The sequence below is a fragment of the Schistocerca piceifrons genome, chromosome 5 (assembly GCF_021461385.2).
Source record: "Schistocerca piceifrons isolate TAMUIC-IGC-003096 chromosome 5, iqSchPice1.1, whole genome shotgun sequence".
NCBI lineage: Eukaryota > Metazoa > Arthropoda > Insecta > Orthoptera > Acrididae > Schistocerca > Schistocerca piceifrons.
Window position 1 is genome coordinate 11,849,266 of NC_060142.1, and position 21,541 is coordinate 11,870,806.

The 21,541-nt window shown below is 46.0% G+C and overlaps 1 protein-coding gene across 1 annotated transcript in view; it reads left to right on the top strand.

Annotated features, from left to right (window-relative positions):
• Nucleotides 1–21,541, top strand: part of LOC124798078 — a 362,131-nt gene that overhangs the window by 268,760 nt on the left and 71,830 nt on the right. Inside the window, exon 7 of the mRNA XM_047261317.1 lies at nucleotides 11,773–11,832. Within this exon, the coding sequence (XP_047117273.1) occupies nucleotides 11,773–11,832 (60 nt within the window). The remainder of the gene's footprint in view (nucleotides 1–11,772; nucleotides 11,833–21,541) is intronic.

Genomic DNA, 21,541 nt, shown 5'->3' on the forward strand with positions numbered 1-21,541 from the left:
ATATCCTCCCAAGTTCAAATAAAAATTCAGTACATTAGCTAAATTTCATATGCAGTAATATAAGGTCTAAAATGCACAGACACAAATTTATAGCGATCCCTATTTTTCACCGTAACAAATCCAAATTTCGTGCATGTGTGAAATATGACAGGCACTATGATGATTAACGAAATTATAGGCACTTCATCATGAAGCTGGACGTGTAAAGGTATAACTAATGAAGAACCAGTTTTTTAACCAAATTGTTTCTTTAAAATAGTGTGAGAAAACTTGCACAGTAGCCGATGTGAGCACTCTGATGTGAGATAGCTGGAAACTGGTGTGCTGAGCAGAGGTCGGTTTGGTGGGCTTCCTGACTGACAGTGGCCTGCTGCAGTGTTCACACGTTTTGCACCCAGCTGTCATGCCAGATGGCCAGTCCCGAGAACTGCCGGTACAGTACGAGTGTTGGGGCTCCACAAACACACAGGCAGAGACTGCAGGTATCCGAGAATCCATTGGAAACTCATGACCCATCAGGAAAATCCGCTCGCGTGTGGCCAGCTAATTTGGAGATAGGCCAAAACTTGAAGCAGAGCCCTTGAGCCCTTGCCCCTTGTGAGGCTTTTTGCAACGCCCATTCAAAATGATCAGCATTTATTCACTCACTCGTGTTCCGATTCGCCTTCCGAGGTGCACCTGCTTTTGCTTGCTGTGGGGGTTTTATCAACAGAAAACTTTCCATCCTGTCTTTTGGCAAATCTTGCGGTGTTGAGGTTGTAGATTGCATTGAAAGTGGACAAAGTGAAATCCAGTGCCAAATGATTGGAGGTTTGATGGTATCGAGGTCAATGAGATGACAGAGTTCCAGGTGTATTGCACACTGTACAGCAGGTCTGTCACTCTCACCAGCATGGGGAAGATGGCTCTCTTCAGCACTCTGAGGCAGTTGTAGCAGTCAAAAAGACAGCAAAATTTATATTTTTTGCCAAACTTTGGGAAATGGAGTGCTGTGATTGTTAAGTGATGCGTAAACTGTTAGAGGCTGGCTGTGTAACGTGTCACCTAGATGATCTTTTGGCGATGTGTTTTGAGTGAGGTTGTCACCTCACATTACCCTGTATTTGCTCGGCCTCTCGCAGTCTTAAGAGTTTCTTAAACCATTTGAGAGTGGGTTTTTATTCTTATCTAGTGCTTTGTATACCCTCACTGACCCTAATGGGATTTTATTTTCTGGACAATTGTGTTGTTTTTACCTGCCATTTTGATGATGCCGTGTGCTTTAAGAAGTAAGAGAGGAGGACAGGAATGTTGGGTGAGCTGGAAATCCTTGCCAATGAGGTGGCACTGCATAGTGAGCACCGTACTTTCGCACTCTCATCCTACTCTTGAGCAGTTTGATGTAACCTACCTTTTCCTTTTCGAATGTCAAGTTTTGGCACTCATTATGGAAATTTGTCACTGGTTTTGCAGCGAGGGCGGAGTGGTGAGGTACCCCCTGTTGCCCCCATATCCCAGTGTTTTTGTTCTTCTCACTTCCTTTTTAGAGGATGAGGTCGGTTTCATTCGACAAAGGGATCCATTTCATTAATCTCTCCTTGGTCACGTGCATACCACCTATTGGCAACCACTGTTCTTTGATCGATAGTATCACACAGATGATGGTATTGTCTTATTAGGATGTTCGATTGTCTTCAGGCTGCTGGTACTTCTGGATCATGCTCCCTGTCATCTGGTGGGATAACTGCACATGACAAAGACGATCCCTTCACTCTCAGTAAGATGGCAGCGACTGGTGAATTGGGGATCTCGCAGTTTACCATTGGGTTTTCATCTTCCACCCTGCACCTCCAATCTGCAGCCCTGTACCACCTCCACCACTGCCACTAATGTTGCATTGGCTAACAGTTGTATCACAAAGTACCTGGTCCTGGAAGATGTTATGAGGGTGGAAATATTATGGACACTCCTGGCCGTTGAAAAATGTGTGTTCTTTTCCTCAACAGGCAAGCAGACTGCTTTGTTTCAGGTCGTGTTCCTTAACGATAATTTAACTAGTCAGTGCAACTCCAGTGCACCAACACATGTTATATTGTTTATAGGTTAGATCCATACTTTAAAAAAATGTTCTCACAGGTCTCGAAGGGGAAATTATTCTTGTAATCTCATTTGATGAGACCCACAAGAAGGTGGCTCAGTTGCAGCAAATGGAATTTGCTCTCAGCTATTGTTACAGAATAAACAAATAGGTTGAAATGCACTACTTTTCATTGCATTTTTGGGCCATACCACTGCTGCTCATATTTTGAACAGTTTTAAGAAAAATGTCAATGGTTTGTCCAGACGTCAACTAGGCATTCTTGAAGGACTTGCATCTTCATCTGAAGAGTATTCATGGGACAGTGCATCAGATTTTATTGATATGAGATCTTGTGGTCTCCATACAAGAATGCAACGTTAAAGACTAACTGGGGCATTGTCCCTTTTCTGAGGTAGATTTGTAATGTGTTGAAGAAGGTAAATGCAAGAAGAGCTGGTTATCTACATATATACTCCACTAGCCACCAAGCGATGTGTGGCAGAGGACACAATTTGCGCAAAAGGCATATCCCCCCTCCCCCCCCCCCCCCCCCCCCTTCTGTTCCACTGGCAGATCACGCGAGGGAAAAATGATTGTCTGAATGCCTCAGTACAAGCTCTAATTTCCCTTATTTTTGAATGGTGGTGATTGCGTGGTTTGAAATTTGGTGGTAATAATATATGCTGTACATCCTCAGCAAAGATCCGATTTTTAGTGAGCAGCCCCTTCTGATTAGCACATCATCTACCTGCAAATGTGTCCCACTTCAAACTTTCAATGAGATTTGTAACACTCTCGTGATGGCTAAATGTACCAGTCATGAATCTTGCTGCTCTTTTTTGGACCTTATCAATCTCTTGAATCAGACCCAACTGGTAAGGGTCCCATGCAGACGAACAATACTCTAATACTGGACGAACTAAAGTATTATGAACAATTTCCTTTGCTGAAGGACTGCATCGCTTCAGGATTCTACCAATAAACTGCAACCTAGATATCGCCTTGCCCGTTATTTGTGTAATCTGATCATTCCATTTGAGATCATTTAGTATAGTCACACCCAGATACTTGACGGATGTCACCGCTTCCAAAGACTGGGCATTTATTTTGTACGTTAATGGGGATTTTTGTCTTGTTATACGCATTAGGTTACACTGCCAGTCATTACACCACACATTTATTTTCTGCAAATCCTCATTGATTTGTTCACAACTTTCATGTAATACTTCTTTCCTGTAGACTACAGCATTATCGGCAAACAGTCCAATGTTACCGTTCATGTAAATCACTGCCCTGGGGCACACCTGATGATACGCTTGATTCTGTTGAAGGACGACATACTACTCACTGTCTGTTAGAAAACTTTCTATCCAACTCCATATGCCATAGGATAGACTGTAAGCGTGCACTTCTTGGAGCAAGCGACAGTGCGGAACTGAGTCTAACACATTTCTAAAGTCGAGGAATGTGGCATCAACCTGGGAGCCAGTATCTAGAGCTTGTTCTATATCGTGCACAAAGAGGGCCAGCTGTGTCTCACATGACTGCTGTTTCCTAAAACCGTGCTGGTTTCTGCAGATTAGCTTCTCAGAGTTTAGAAAGGTCATTATGTCTGAACATATGTCGTTATGTCTGAATGGTCACTGTAAGAGATTTAATAAACTTGAAAATCTGCCATTTCTTAAAAAGTTTTGCTCCGTGCGCAGGCTGGCAAACGAGGATGTCGTCGATTGGGGTGTAAAGCCATTCTCTTTCTAAACACTTACACAGACAAAGTAATGGAGCATTAGATTAAAATAGGTACTTACAGCTGCCAGTTAAAAACCTTTTTTTGGTTTTGCTTCGGGGTGGGTCAGGCCCTCAGGTATGTCAGACCCTTTTTGAGATACTTCCGATGTGCGGCTCTTATGGCTCCTTTCCTGTACAGTGCTTTGTCTTCTATACTTGCTGATACAGTGTCTAAAAGTACTTAATCTTGATGACTTATGTGCTGCAAAATCGGTATGTGATATAAAACTTGATGATGGAACTAGTCTTATTCCTGCCAAAGAAGTTTACTTACACCATTCTGTACTGTTTGATCCGAGAAAGATGAAAGTGACTGCCAAGAATTTTTGAATTTCTGTGCAAGCGACAAGAAAAATGAGAGAATCAATCACTTTTGGAGAGACTTGCTGGATGGTGATACCATCTGTCAGCATTTATATAGCTTCTTCAAAAGGTTCTCATTCGGAGCCACAGTTGAATCTTTGTAGAGGAAGGTTTTCCATTAATAAAGAGTATATGACAGTTACCCGAGAAATGAAGTCATCGGTAACTACTTGTCAGCTATATGATGGCCTGAAATCAGGTGACGGTACCTTCAAGATCAAAGTTAACAATAGAACAATTGTGGACTATTGTAATGATCGAGATCGATATGATCAGGCTTTCAAATGAAAGCAATGTGAAGAAGTTGAATAAGCCAGATAGCTAGATGGACGAGGTCCGGTTACGTGCGAGCTAATGAACTGAAGACCAAAAAGCTATGGTCCCCAGGTGGTACTGCTGCAATACTAACTCGAGTTAATTTCAGAGGTAAAGTGGCTAGGTATTTACACGCTAATGGGCTGTGCTCACTCGGGCAATTTGTGCATTGCGGTGTATATAATAAACACTTGCACATCACCTGGCCTGAGGTCTGTGCTCGCTTGCGGCTCACTCTGCTGTAATCTACTTCCTACTTTGCACATTTCTGACTGAATGTGGTCATTGTGCTACATCACCCTTCAGATTGTAAATCCCATAAAGAAGACAGTGACTTCCTGTTCATTCTGAATTAGAGTTAACATGTTCCTTACCTCTTTTTGTCAACATATCTGTTAATTCATCATTCAGATGTCAGGGTGGACGGTAAAACTGCATCTGGAAATTAGTGAATTTTGCTTTCGGAAACTTCTGGCAACCTTGAGACTAACCTCCATTCTGCTATTATTTGTGATATTTTGTTTACTTGGTTTACCTGACCAGATTAGGGCCTTCGGATCATCTCTTACAGTAATTTTTGCACCACAGATACTGAATGGATGATGATAATTTCAGTTTCACATATAGCAGTCAGTTGATAGTAATACCATTAAAAGTGATGTGGAACAAGATTTGAATGTACCTAATGCAATTTGGATGAATAGGACTGACTAATGCGTAATACCAGTAGTACAGTAGATCCTCATTCCTCCAAACTAGATGAGACTGCAGGTCATTTGGGTTAACAAAAATGTGTAAATTTCAGAAACATTTACAGTGATGTTAGTTAAATATCATAACTGCTGGGTCAGTGTACAGATCAAATAACATCAGAGACACAAGCTCAGATTCTGTGCCAATCACGAGCACCCAGCTTGACTTTCGAGCTGTCCGAGCACACTTCTGGGCCTGGCTCGAGTGCCGAATACAAGTATTTCCACCGGGAGAACAGAGTCGCCGGAGGACAGCAGCTCACCTTTAGTTTCTAAAATTTCCACTGCTTCTCTTCATGTATTTCTAAACTCGTTCCACATCCTGTAATGTCCCACCAGGGGGTCCACAACTCTTTTGTGGATACGTGTGTAGCGAGCACGGGACGCCGAGCTAATGTGGCCTTCCTTCCTTTCCGGGCTGCATACCTTCCCTTTCCGCATCCTTCCCCATCCCCCATCTTCGCCCCCCCCCCTCTCCCCTCTGGCTCTTTCCTTCCCTTTCTACCCCTCTGGGAGTATGGTTTGTGCCTACGTCCGGAGACGGACGCTCGTAAATGTACCGCATTCTTCGCCTTCCTTGCTTGTATGTCTTCGTCCTTCCTTTGTCCTTCTCTTTTCCTTACCTCTTCTTTTTACCCTTTTCTCCGCTGCGGCGTTTGAGACCTCTCTTCTTTCCTTTCCCTTTCTCTTTCTTCCTCCCTGTGTGTGTCTGAAGACCGACCCACGCATTTTTGTGCGTAGCCGGTGACGGGGTAACGCGTAATTCCCCGCCCCGGGTAGACAGGTAGGACATGTACATACCCCCTGGTAACGGCCAGGCCCAGGGAGGGGTGATTACCCAAGCTGATACCTTCCGAAAGTGCCGATTGGTCCCTCCGTCCGTTTGTCAGGACGTGTGACCTGAGGTGTGGACAATCACCTAAGACGGGAGTGCCCTCAGAGAGGGCCCCCACAAGGGAGGAGCGCACCATCGGAGACGGCGGTAATCATGGGGGATTCTTCCGCAATGGTTTCCTCATCTTCCACTATGTCTGCTCACAAACGTAAGTTCACTGAGTCTCAGCCACAGTCAGTTCTTCCATCCTTGCCACAGTTCCTTGTTGTTTCTCGGTCTGACGCAGGTCACGACTTCTCCACGGTCAACCCTTTCATTATTCAGAAAGGTGTCGACGCAATTGCAGGTGCTGTAAAGTCTTGTACCAGATTACGCAATGGCACCTTGTTAGAAACAGTCAGTGCCCTCCAGGCACAAAAATTGCTGCGTTCTTCACTGCTCCACACCTTCCCTGTCCGGGTTGAACCGCACCGCACTTTAAATTCCTCGCGTGGAGTCGTTTATACACGGTCCCTCGATGGATTGTCTGACGAAGAAATTCAGCACTACCTGTCTGACCAGGGCGTAACGGCTGTTCATAGAGTTATGAAAAGGGTTGACACGAAAATCATTCCAACCCGCACTGTCTTCGTGACATTTGACAAAGTTCGACTCCCATCCAAAATCAAAGCAGGCTATGAGATAATTTCCGTTCGCCCTTATGTCCCAAACCGTATGTGTTGCTATCGGTGTCAGCGGTTCAATCACACCAGCCAGTCCTGTTCCAATCCGGCCAAATGCGTTACGTGTGGCAAGGATGCCCATGAGGGTGCTTGTCCACCTCCATCCCCTCGCTGCATCAACTGTATGGGTGACCACGCTGCTTCCACTCGTGATTGCCCCGTTTTTAAGGACAAAAAGCTCATCCAGGAAATCAGAGTGAAGGAAAAGGTGTCGACCTTTGCTGCTCGAAAATTATTCGCCAGTCGACAGCCCACCGTGCCTCAGACAGGAAAATACAGCACTGTCCTTGCTTCTCCTTGGCCAACAAAGGAGGTGGCCACGCAGACTTGCGACCTCACCTTTAGTACCACGGTCGTCAGATCGGCCAGCGCAAAGATTGCCCGTTCAACCTCACCACTTTCGCCTGCCCACTCTCTGGCTCACCCTTCATCAGGTTCTGCTAAATCTCGTGCCCAAAAGTCAGACACCAAGACTTCGAAAAAAGAGCATATTCGTGAAGATTTTTTACGTACCCCAACTTCACAACCATTGGTTCCTCCTTCATCTAAACATCATAATTCCAAGAAGGCTACAAAGAAACCCAGTTCCTTTCCTTCTCCCCCAAGGCGTGTCCCATCTACAGCACCACCTGGCGGAAATCGCCCTCGGCCGTCTTCTGTGTCGCCGAGGTGCACTGCTGGCGGCCGATCAACTGGCCGATTGCTGGTGGCAGGAGCTGCTCCTGAACAACCTATGGATCAGGATCTTCTGCCTTCGACTGAATGCCATTCCATGCTGCCGGTCGCAAGCTCTGAGCAGTCGTTGAGTTGACAGCACCCTTGGTCACGTTCCTCCATTTTCTGTTCACCCTATGTCCATTATCCACTGGAATATCCGCGGCATTCGCGCCAATCGGGATGAATTGTCGATCCTCTTACGATCCTACTCGCCGGTCATCTTCTGTCTTCAGGAAACAAAGCTGCGTCCACATGACCGCTTTGTTCTCCCTCATTTTCAGTCCGTCCGATATGACCTCCCCTCTGTTGAAGGCACTCCAGCCCATGGAGGACTCATGATTCTGCTCCATGATACTCTCCATTATCACCCAATCCCCTTAAACAGTTCCTTCCAAGCTGTCGCCGTCCGTCTTTCCCTTTCTGGATATACCTTTTCTCTTTGTACTGTATACAATCTATCGTCCACACCAATGGCACGAGCTGATCTCCTTCATCTTCTTGGTCAGCTTCCACCCCCCTATTTGCTGGTTGGGGACTTCAATGCCCACCACCCGCTTTGGGGATCTCCACATCCTTGTCCACGTGGCTCACTATTGCTAGACGTCTTCCACCAAGCGGATCTAATTTGCCTCAACACTGGGGTCCCCACATTTTTGTTTGCCTCCACAACAAATTTATCTCATTTAGACGTTGCGGTCGGTACTGTTCCGCTGGCTCGGTGCTTCGAATGGTTCGCCCTTGATGATACACACTTGAGTGACCACTTTCCATGTATCCTTAGACTGCAGCCTCAACTACCATATATGCGCCCGCGACGCTGGAAGTTTGCCCAAGCCGATTGGACACTTTTTTCGTCTCTAGCGACATTCGATGACCGTCACTTTCCCAGCGTCGACGATGAGGTCACACATATTACCGACGTTATTCTTACAGCTGCGGAATGTTCAATACCACGCACCTCCGAATTGTCCCGGCGGTCCCCAGTTCCTTGGTGGAACGAGGCATGCCGTGATGCAATACATGAGCGGCGACGTGCTCTTCACATTTTCCGCCACCATCCTACTTTGGCCAACTGTATCCGCTATAAGCAGTTCCGTGCGCGATGCCGTCGCGTCATCCGCAATAGCAAGAAGGCAAGCTGGGACTTCTTCACTAGCTCATTTAACAGCTTCACTCCCTCCTCGGAAGTTTGGAGTCGGCTTCGACGGTTCTCAGGCGCGCCTAGTTTCTCCCCGGTCTCTGGGCTCACTGTCGCGCGTGATACGTTAGTGGACCCCATCGCAATTTCTAACTCATTGGGTCAGCACTTCGCTGAGATTTCGAGCTCTTCAAATTACCCGCCAGCATTTCTCCCGAAGAAACGTGCAGCGGAAGTGCGACATCTTGCTTTCTCCTCTCAACATCGCAAAAGCTACAATACTGTTTTCTCCATGCGGGATGTTCAACATGCACTCTCTTCTTCTCACTCCTCCGCCCCAGGACCGGATGGTATCCACGTCCAAATGTTGCTGCATTTATCACCCCATAGTCTGCGTTACCTCCTTCGCTTTTATAATCGAATTTGGACCGACAGTACTTTTCCCAGATGATGGCGGGAAGCTATCATCGTTCCCGTTCCGAAACCTGGAAAGGACAAACATCTCCCCTTTAGCTATCGCCCCATTTCTCTCACGAGTAGTGTCTGTAAGGTTTTGGAGCGCATGGTGAATTACCGTTTAGCTTGGTGGCTGGAATCCCGCAGTCTTTTGACACCTGCCCAATGGGGATTCCGAAAGCATCATTCTGCAGTTGACCATCTTGTTGCTCTCTCCACTTATATCATGAACAATTTTCTCCGCAAACGCCAAACGGTAGCAATATTTTTTGATCTGGAGAGAGCATACGATACCTGTTGGAGGACAGGCATCCTCCGCACACTGTTCTCTTGGGGTTTTCGAGGCCGGGGTACCCCAGGGCTCCGTGCTGAGTGTGGTACTGTTTGCTATTGCCATAAATCCAATTATGGATTGTCTCCTTCCTGATGTCTTGGGCTCCCTCTTTGTGGACAATTTTGCGATCTACTACAGCTCTCAACGGACCAGCCTTCTTGAACGACGTCTTCAAGGCTCTCTCGATCGCCTCCACTCTTGGAGCATTGAAACCGGCTTCTGTTTTTCTCCCAGTAAGACCGTTTGTGTTAATTTTTGGCGACGTAAGGAGTTTCTTCCACCCTCCTTACATCTAGGTCCTGTCAACCTTACGTTTTCAGACGTCGCTAAATTCTTGGGTCTTATGTTTGACAGAAAATTGTGCTGGTGTTCCCACGTTTCCTATCTTTCGGCTCGCTGTCTGCGATCCCTCAACACCCTCCGTGTCCTGAATGGTACCTCCTGGGGAGCGGACCGAGTGGTCCTTCTCCGCCTCTATCACGCCTTAGTGCGCTCGAAATTGGACTATGGAAGCATAGTCTACTCCTCTGCTCGGCCGTCTATTCTTCGGCGTCTCGACTATTTCCACCACCGTGGATTACGTTTAGTGTCTGGAGCTTTTTACACCAGCCCTGTGGAAAGCCTTTATGCTGAGACTGCTGAGCCTCCGCTGTCTAATCGGCGAGCAGTCCTTCCGAGTCGTTATGCTAGCCATCTGTCTTTCATGCCTGCTAATCCAGCCCATGACATTTTTTTCAACGCCTCCTTTGATGTAGGGTATGCAGGCCACCCCTCCTCCCTACTACCACCGGGAGTCCACTTCCGTCAACTGCTCCATTCTCTTTCCTTCCGCTTTCCTAAAACTTTCTGGACAACTTGGGGTACAGCACCGCCTTGGCTCCGTCCCCGGATCTGCCTGCTCCGTGACCTTTGTCAATTTCCCAAGGATGGTACCCCTTCACTTGTTTATCGTCGGGCATGTGCTGCTCTATGTGCACAAATGACGGACGCCACATTTATTTACACCGACGGCTCGAAAACATCGTTAGGTGTAGGGAGTGCCTATATTGTTGGCGACACCCCAAATCACTTTCGGCTTCCCGACCAGTGTTCGGTTTATACTGCGGAGCTTTATGCTGTTCTCCAGGCTGTCCACTACATCCGCCGCCATCAGCGGATACAGTACGTAATCTTCTCAGATTCTCTCAGCTCTCTCCTCAGTCTCCAAGCTCTTTACCCTGTGCACCCTCTGGTCCACTGGATTCAGGACTGTCTGCGCTTGCTCCACCTGGGGGCATCTCGGTGGCGTTCCTCTGGCTCCCGGGACTTGTTGATATCTGTGGAAATGAGGCGGCCGATATTGCAGCCAAGGCTGCAGTCTCTCTTCTTCGGCCAGCTATTCACAGCTATTCAATCGATTCCCTTCGCCGATCTACGGAGCGTTTTATGTCGTCGTGTTGTTCATTTATGGCACGCGCATTGGTGGACACTTCCCCATAATAAATTGCGGGACGTGAAAGCTCTTCCTTGTGCTTGGACCTCTTCCTCCCGAACGCGTCTTCTGGAGGAGGTAATTTTAACTAGACTCCGGATAGGGCACTGTCTTTTTAGCCATCGACATCTTTTAAGCGGCAATCCTCCCCCACTCTGTACCCACTGCTCTCAGCTGTGGACGGTAAGACACCTTTTAATTGAGTGCCCCTATTTTAATGCGTTACGCTCCCGTCTACAGGTATCGCCTGATATATCGTCGATTTTAGCAGATGACACGCGCTCAGCCGATCGCGTTCTCGAGTTTATTAGTGCCAGTGACATGACGTCAGTCATTTGAAGCTGTTTTTGGGGACAACCAACCCCTTTCTGTAGTGGATTTTTAAGCCTTCCTTCTGCTTTTAGTTTCTCCAATTTTATGACTTTCGTTCCCATTGCTGCTGGTTTCCATTTTCGGTTTTTTACCGTTTCCTAAGTCACGGACCGGGCGCTAATGACCATAGCAGTTTTGCAGTCTAAAAAAAAAAAAAAAAAAAAAAAAAAAAAAAAAAAAAAAAAAAAAAAAAAAAAAAAAAGTCCTGTAAAGTTTTGCTCCTAGGTGGCACGGACAAACAAACGAATTCAGAAGGAAAAACAGCAGAACTGGTGACGGTGGAAATTTATAATGTAACAGTCGAGGTGGCTGCTCTCGAAAAGCACGAAGTAAATTTTCGACTCCTTGGTGTGTCACAAGTTTTAATTATTTGTCGCTTATCTCAGTAGATAACTTCACAAACCTTTTTTACATCATTTTTAACTGATAAGAATTATCTTATGTTTTCAGGCCAGCACCCTACCGGGTCACGTTCATAGCCCCCATGAGACATTCCTTGAGGAGGAAATTGTAAGTATCAGATGTCACACAGCTAGTAGAATAAATTCTTGTCAAAGATTTGACAGCCAAAATGTTCACATACTGGCAGTTGTGTAGTTGAAATGTGGTTAAAGTAGTTTGTCACTTCCATACGGAGGCAGCGGATGGTAGTGTCGCCACGAGCACGTTCCGAGCAGGTGCCTGCAGTACCGTACGGGCCAGGCACGCTACTGCTGGATGACAGAGGGGCCGGCAGTTTGCACCGTATCTGCCAGACGTCCTGCCATATGACGGGCTTTGAACTAAACATCAAAAGTCACTAATTACTATTGTCGCACTATGCAAGTACTGACCAAAGTTTTAATTATCAGTACAAAACAATTGCAAGTACATGTCTCCAGTTCTGGTACACACTGAAATTTCCACAGGTACATGTCTGCAGTCTCCATTCCCACAACACACAGCACTGTAACACACCTCTAGAAGACGCGAAACAGAAAGGAGCAGTACATGTCCACTTTACTGTTGGGCTGCTCTTCTGGTAACATGTTACAGTGGTGAGCGCTGTGCTGTAGGAACTTAAATGTGTACCATTGCTGCAGAGGTGTAGCTGGGTGGAGAAAAGAAAAACTATTACGTAGTCTTGATGTGATATTTAAAAGTTTGGCTACCATTTGTACCTGCTCTGTGTTTCACATTGTTTCGATACAGTTTTTACAAGTGATATTTCACTCTCTAAGGTTTTGGCTAAATTTAAAAAGGAGAAAAAGAGATTAGCTGCACCCTTTGGCATGTTGATAACCTGTACATGTTCATTCAGTTGGTGTCGTTCACTTTCCTTTTACAATTCTTTTAATTTGTTTAGCTATATTGTCTTGTAGAAGAAGGTCTAATTAGATGAATGACGAACACTAACTTCACTTAACAAAGGTTTATTCAGCACTTGCACATACAAGAGCGCAGAGTGAAATGCCTCCAGCTAGAAGAGCTATACAGCTACAGAATATTAGAGTACAATCATTCTTGACGTTTGTGGATACTTCTGGAACGTACTCAAACCACATATAGAAATTCAAGTTTTACAGTTGAGGCAAGTTTTGAACTCTCAACCCTCCATGCAACAGTCTGTTATTGTAACCACTATACCACGCTGATTGTGCTACTCAGCTTCTCCTGCAACAGTGCTCCCTCCTTAAGAGAACAGCGTCTCAATGTTACGTCTTCCTAGTCCGGGAACAAGTCATCGGTCCTGCATACTTCTACTCCCAATGACTTACGCTCACCCTGGCGATGATCTTAGAACTTCTTTTGCCACTACGCTCTTCGTCACATTTTTGCTTGTTGCCTGTCTCTGGAGCTCCGAATTTACCCTGGGATGCAGGATCCTTTTAGGGCTTCATTCGAAGGACATGGACCGTATCTCTGATCTTTTGTCTTCTTGTGTTGGGTTCAAAATCTTCAACTTCATAAGTAACATCAGACAACTGTCTTACAACCTTATAGGGTCCACAGTAGTGCCTGAGGAGCTTCTCAGAGAGATCAGCCTTCCGAACAGAATTGAAGATCCAGACAAGGTCTCCAGGCTGGTAGACAACAGGACGGTGGCTCGCGTCATACCCTCGGCGATCGTTTTCTTGAGCCTGCAGTGTGCGAAGTCGAGCTAACTGCCAAACTTTCTCATCTCTGGTTAACACCTGGCTGATTTAGTCGTCGTCCACATCATCAGGATGTAATGGAAACACAGTGTCCATCGCCGTAGTCACCTCAAGCCCATGCATCAGGAAAACAGGCATAAATCCTGTGGTGTCTTGTTTGGCGGTGTTGTAGGCAAATGTCACGAAAGGTAGCACCTCATCCTAGTTAATCTTCTCAACATTGACGAACATTGATAGCATGTCGTCCAAGGTCTTATTAAGGCATTCAGTAAGCTCGTTAGTTTCTGAATGGTAGGCAGTCATCATGTGATGAGTAATGTCGCACTGAAGGTTTATCTCTGTCACAAGATTCGATTAAAAATATTTCCCTCAACCCGTAATTAATGACCTTGGGGCACCGTGTTTTAATAAAATGTCTTCCACGATGAATTTGGCTACCTCAGATGCTTTGACTGTTTTCACGGCTTTTTGTAACACCATAGCATTCAGGTAATCACTGCAAACAATACTCCATGTATTGCCACTAGCAGACATTGGAAATCGTCTGAGGAGGTCAATCCCAACATGCTGGAAAGGCGTTTCGGCTGGCGGAATTGGTATGAGTCGGCCAGGTGGTTTCCGAGGAACTGACTTTCTCCTCTGGCGCTCTCGACAGTGCAACACGTAGTGACAGACACTCCTAAATAAACCTGGTCAGAAAAATGTCTTGCAGATTCTATCGTATGCCTTAATAAAAACTGAATGTCCGGCCTCAGGTGTGTCATGGAATTCCTGTAGAATTTCTTAAGTGCATGTATTTAGGAATCACTGGTAGCCACCTCTTTCCAAACTGATCAAAGTAATACATTAAATTGTCCTTTCACATCCTCTGACCGATTTAAAGCAAGCGACGAAAATATTGCAAAAAATAACTATACCAGAAAAGACAATGTAGTGATTTGTGTTGGAGCAAATGACGTCTACAAAAACAGTGCCATGAACATGATTAAACAGCTCATGAGACTTATATTATTCTTAACAAATACAAACATTGTACTCATGAACTTTAGCCTCAGATATGACCTGCCTGAAAGCTCACCAATAAACAAAGAAATTAGTAGAATAAATGTTAAACTTAAAAGCACTTGCAACACATTCAGTAATGTCAGACTAATAGATGTCAGCTCACCTGACAGAACATGCTTCACCATATATGGTGGACTTCACTTGAACAATGAAGGAAAGTATACATTAGGAAAGATGATAAATGTAGCTATTAAATGTAAGTCCCAAAAGACCATCAGAGAACTAGTGTGGCATGAACCCACTACTGAACCAACAGCAGCGGCCAGCTCACCAGACTGCAACAGAAGTGTACCAGCCAGAACTGCAGATACAGCCACATCAACACCCAAGAGGAAGGATAATGCTGCCACTTGCTCATCTACCAGATGCAGGAAAGTGACTAGCTGTAGTGAAGATTTTTTATGAACTATTATACCCCAGTCAGTGCCACAAAAACTGTGAATACAGAAGTATAAAATTCTTTGCCTATCCTTGCTGACAACAGAATTTTAATTTTGCATCTAAATGTACAGTCAATCAGAAACAAAATAGATGGAATAGATGTTTTCCTAATTTCAAAGCTATGCCACATTTTTTGTGTAAATGAGCACTGGCTCACACCTCATGAGATTGCTCTGTATATCCCTGAAGGATTTGAGTTAGCAAGTTCATACTGTAGAAACAAAAGCAGACATGGAGGAGTTGCAGTTTTTGTAAACAAAAACTCTAACATTGAATATGTAGCACAGAAAGATGATCAGTTTTGCAAAGACCAACTTTTTGAAATTGTTGTAGTGCTACTTCCAAAACAAAAGTGAGTGCTCATCTCTCTTTATCGCACCCCAAACTCTGATACCAATCATTTTATTGATCAAATGGAGACTCTAAAGAAGTACCTGTTGGTAAAATAAAGCACCACAAGATAGTATACATTGGTGACATTGATATTGATATTCTACAAAAAACACTGTCACATTTTCAAAACCTGCTAAGATCCAACAACTTGTACTGTGTGAATGACCAGCCAACATGATTGGTGGCATGCCTGGATGATGTAATTTCCAATTTAACAAAATATGAATATCAGTATGGAGTGATAGATCCAGTATTATCTGATCACCATGGCCTATGGCTGATGGTCAACCATGAAACATACCCTTTTCAGCAACCTAAACACATTAAGAGGATCAGACTGTTATATCCGTCCAACATCACACAGCTAAGACAAAAATTATCAGATCTTGAGTGGGATAGAGTATATAACGATGATAGCAATAATAATAATAATAATGGCATGTGACAAGGGCCTCCCATCGGGTAGACCGCCCGCCTGGTGCAAGTCTTTAGATTGGACGCCACTTCGGCGACTTGCGTGTCGATGGGGATGCTGTGATAGCAGTGACAATCCTTTTAACATATTTATTAACATACTAATGAGCTTAGTTCAAAGCTGCATGGATATCAAACAAGAAAAAGTGGAACAACTGGTTCACTCCTAACCTGCATGACCAGAGAAAAAGTCTTATTGCCCTAAATAAAATGTCTAAAACTGGTAATCTATAATGGAAACAGAGGTACAAAGAAGCCAGGAAGAGGTACAGGACAGAAATACAGAGAGCAAAGAGCCAATGACGGTTTCATAGAAAATTCCAGCAACGAATGCAAAGCAGTTCGGAGGGTAATCAACACAATAGCAGGAAAACATAAAAACAGACGAGCAATTCCACTATTGCTAGATAAATTGAATGAATTCATTGTAAACAGCACTAAGTATGAAGCTGCTCCTACCTCTGCACCAAATGATGCAACTTCTGGAAGCTTTTTCCATAACATACCTGACAATAACTTATATCTAAAAACAAAGATGATGTGACTTACCAAATGAAAGTGCTGGCAGGTCAACAGACACACAAACAAACAAACACAAACATACACACAAAATTCAAGCTTTCGCAACAAACTGTTGCCTCATCAGGAAAGAGGGAAGGAGAGGGAAAGACGAAAGGAAATGGGTTTTAAGGGAGAGGGTAAGGAGTCATTCCAATCCTGGGAGCGGAAAGACTTACCCTAGGGGGAAAAAAGGACGGGTATACACTCGCGCACACACACACACACACATCCATCCACACACATACAGACACAAGCAGACATATTTGAAGACAAAGAGTTTGGGCAGAGATGTCAGTCGAGGCAAAAGTGCAGAGGCAAAGATGATGTTGAATGACAGGTGAGGTATGAGTGGTGGCAACTTGAAATTAGCGGAGATTGAGGCCTGGTGGATAACGGGAAGAGAGGATATATTGAAGAGCAAGTTCCCATCTCCGGAGTTCGGATAGGTTGGTGTTAGTGGGAAGTATCCAGATAACCCGGACGATGTAACACTGTGCCAAGATGTGCTGGCCGTGCACAAAGGCATGTTTAGCCACAGGGTGATCCTCATTACCAACAAACACTGTCTGCCTGTGTCCATTCATGCGAATGGACAGTTTGTTACTGGTCATTCCCACATAGAATGCGTCACAGTGTAGGCAGGTCAGTTGGTAGATCTCCCAAGTTCACCACAGGATCAACTTAACCAACACTTTTTCGCCTTTTTTCATACCAGGTCTCCAGTTGCTTTCCAGTTCACCTTTATCTCTCCCCATATATTTTTATTTTCATTTTCATTTCAGCCTCATGTTACACTTTCCACCTTCTAATACCATGTCACCCTCACAACACCCCCACAACGACCCCATTAAGTTTTATTTACATTCCCTCCGCAAACATGCCTTCGCCCTAGCCAGATTACACTCCCATATTCTATTTTCTCAGGCCTGTCTGACATTTGACATTACCCCCAAAGGCCTCACACTTAAAGTTCCCATCTCTGGCTGCAACCCTTCTTTCCATCAGTCCCTATACCAGTTCCAAACTGAACAATCCATTGCCCTCACCCTCCTAATCCTTCACCTACACATCAACTCAGCCAATGAGAACACACCCGTCAACTCCTATCCTTAATAAAAGTCCTTAATCTTTCCTCTCCCACGTCCACACCGGCTGTTCAGAGCATCCTCCTACAGGCCAACCGTAAATTAGAACAGCATGCCACCCTCCACCTCAAAAAACTATCCAATCTCCTGGTTTCCCACCTCCGGAAAGGCAACTCGCTCACCCTTCACAACCTTTCCAGCAAACCTCAACCTCCTCTCATTGCACACGAACCCAGTCTCTCCCATTTACTCAATCTCCCACTTCCAGCTCCACTTCCTCCAAAACCTCAAAATACCAATCAACACAACCTGGAACCACAACACCCTAATTCAGTAGTTAACCTTTCCTCCAAACCTCTCTCCCAATCCGAAACCTCTGTCCTATCCAAAGGCCTCACCTTCAGCCCCACTCCCAGATTCAACCAAACAGCCCTCGTCAAAGATTTACTGTCCTACACCCGTACTCTCTGCTGGAAATATCACTTTGCCACGAAGAAAAATGATCCTAATCCTACTCCTAATGATCCAACTCCCCAAGACACCATCCAAATTGAACCCTGCCTGGAACAGTTCCGTCCTGCGTCACAGCGGGACCCACCTCCTCTTCCTCAAAATCACCCTCTCCAAACCTTCCAGGAATTTCTGACTTCCAGCCTTGCATCTCAATCCTTCTTAAAAAACCTTAATCCTACTCCCAACATCACCACTGCTGAAGCCCAGGCTATCCGTGATCTGAAGGCTGACCGACCCATCGTCATTCTTCCGGCGGACAAGGGTTCCACGACCGTGGTACTTGATCGTCGGGAGTATGTGGCTGAGGGACTGCGTTAGCTTTCAGACAACACCACATACAAAGTTTGCAAAGGTAACCCCATTCCCGATGTCCAGGCGGAGCTTCAAGAAATCCTCAGAACCTTAGGCCCCCTTCAAAACCTTTTACCTGACTCCATCAACCTCCTGACCCCACCGACACCCCGCACCTGTACCTTCTACCTAAAATCCACAAACCCAATCATCCCGGCCGCCCCATTGTAGCTGGTTACCAAGCCCTCACAGAACGTATCTCTGCCTACGTAGATCAACACCTTCAACCCATTACATGCAGTCTCCCATCCTTCATCAAAGACACCAACCACTTTCTCGAACGCCTGGAATCCTTACCCAATCTGTTACCCCCGGAAACCATCCTTGTAACCATTGATGCCACTTCCTTATACACAAATATTCCACACGTCCAGGGCCTCGCTGCGATGGAGCACTTCCTTTCACGCCGATCACCTGCCACCCTACCTAAAACCTCTTTCCTCATCACCTTAGCCAGCTTCATCCTGACCCACATCTTCTTCACTTTTGAAGGCCAGACATACCAACAATTAAAGGGAACAGCCATGGGTACCAGAATGGCCCCCTCGTACGCCAACCTATTCATGGATCGCTTAGAGGAAGCCTTCTTGGTTACCCAGGCCTGCCAACCCAAAGTTTGGTACAGATTTATTGATGACATCTTCATGATCTGGACCCACAGTGAAGAAGAACTTCAGAATTTCCTCTCCAACCTCAACTCCTTTGGTTCCATCAGATTCACCTGGTCCTACTCCAAATCCCATGCCACTTTCCTTGACGTTTACCTCCATCTGTCCAATGGCCAGCTTCACACGTCCGTCCACATCAAACCCGCCAACAAGCAACAGTACCTCCATTATGACAGCTGCCACCCATTCCACATCAAACGGTCCCTTCCCTACAGCCTAGGTCTTCGTGGCAAACGAATCTGCTCCAGTCCGGAATCCCTGAACCATTACACCAACAACCTGACAACAGCTTTCGCATCTCGCAACTACCCTCCCGACCTGGTACAGAAGCAAATAACCAGAGCCACTTCCTAATCCCCTCGAACCCAGAATCCCCCACAGAAGAACCACAAAAGTGCCCCACTTGTGACAGGATACTTTCCGGGACTGGACCAGACTCTGAATGTGGCTCTCCAGCAGGGATACGACTTCCTCAAATCCTGCCCTGAAATGAGATCCATCCTTCATGAAATCCTCCCCACTCCACCAAGAGTGTCTTTCCGCCGTCCACCTAACCTTCGTAACCTGTTAGTTCATCCATATGAAATCCCCAAACCACCTTCCCTACCCCCTGGCTCCTATCCTTGTAACCGCCCCCGGTGTAAAACCTGTCCCATGCACCCTCCCACCACCGCCTACTTCAGTCCTGTAACCCGGAAGGTGTACACGATCAAAGGCAGAGCCACATGTGAGAGCACCCACATGATCTACCAACTGACCTGCCTACACAGTGACGCATTCTATGTGGGAATGACCAGTAACAAACTGTCCATTCGCATGAATGGACACAGGCAGACAGTGTTTGTTGGTAATGAGGATCACCCTGTGGCTAAACATGCCTTGGTGCACGGCCAGTACATCTTGGCACAGTGTTACACCGTCCGGGTTATCTGGATACTTCCCACTAACACCAACCTATCCGAACTCCGGAGATGGGAACTTTCTCTTCAATAGATCCTCTCTTCCCGTTATCCAGGCCTCAATCTCCGCTAATTTCAAGTTGCCGCCACTCATACCTCACCTGTCCTTCAACATCATCTTTGCCTCTGCACTTCTGCCTCGACTGACATCTCTGCCCAAACTCTTTGTCTTCAAATATGTCTGCTTGTGTCTGCATATGTGTGGATGGATATGTGTGTGTGTGCGAGTGTATATCTGTCCTTTTTTTCCCTCTAAGGTAAGTCTTTCCGCTCCCGGGATTGGAATGACTCCTTACCCTCTCCCTTAAAACCCATTTCCTTTCGTCTTTCCCTCTCCTTCCCTCTTTCCTGATGAGGCAACACTTTGTTGCGAAAGCCACAGTCAGTTCTTCCATCTTTGCCACAGTTCCTTGTTGTTTCTCGGTCTGACGAAGGTCACGACTTCTCCACGGTCAACCATTTCATTATTCAGAAAGGTGGCGACGCAATTGCAGGTCCTGTAAAGTCTTGTTCCAGATTACGGAATGGGAACTTGTTGTTAGAAACAAAATTGCTGCATACTTCACTGCTCCACACCTTCCCTGTCTGGGTTGAACCGCACCGTACTTTAAATTCCTCGCGTGGAGTCATTTATACACGCTCCCTCGATGGATTGTCTGACGAAGAAATTCAGCACTACCTGTCTGACCAGGGCGTAACGGCTGTTCATAGGGTTATGAAAAGGGTTGACACGAACCTCATTCCAACCTGCACTGTCTTCTTGACATTTGAAAAAGTTAAACTCCCATCGAAAATCAAAGCAGGCTATAAGATAATTTCCGTTCGCCCTTACGTCCCAAACCCTACGCGTTGCTATCGGTGTCAGCGGTTCAATCACACCAGCCAGTCCTATTCCAATCCGGCCAAATGCGTTACGTGTGGCAAGGATGCCCATGAGGGTGCTTGTCCACCTCCATCCCCTCGCTGCATCAACTGTATGGGTGACCACACTCCTTCCTCTCGAGATTGCCCCGTTTTTAAGGACGAAAAGCTCATCCAGGAAATCAGAGTGAAGGAAAAGGTGTTGACCTTTCCTGCTCGAAAATTATTCGCTAGTCGACAGCCCACCGTGCCTCAGACAGGAAAATACAGCACTGTCCTTGCTTCTCCTCGGCCAACAAAGGAGGCGGCCACACAGACTTGCGACCTCACCTTTAGTACCACGGTCGTCAGATCGGCCAGCGCAAAGATCGCCCGTTCAACCTCACCACTTTCGCCTGCCCACTCTCTGGCTCACCCTTCGTCGGGTTCTGCTAACTCTCGAGCCCAAAAGTCAGACACCAAGACTTCGAAAAAAGAGCATACTCGTGAAGAGTTTTTACGTACCGCAACTTCCCAACCATCGGTTCCTCCTTCATCTAAACATCATACTTCCAAGAAGGCTACAAAGAAACCCAGTTCCTTTCCTTCTCCGCCAAGGCGTGTCCCATCTACAGCACCACCTGGCGGGAATCGCCCTCGGCCGTCTTCTGTGTCGCCGAGACGCACTGCTGGCGGCCGATCAACCAGCCGATCGCTGGTGGCAGGAGCTGCTC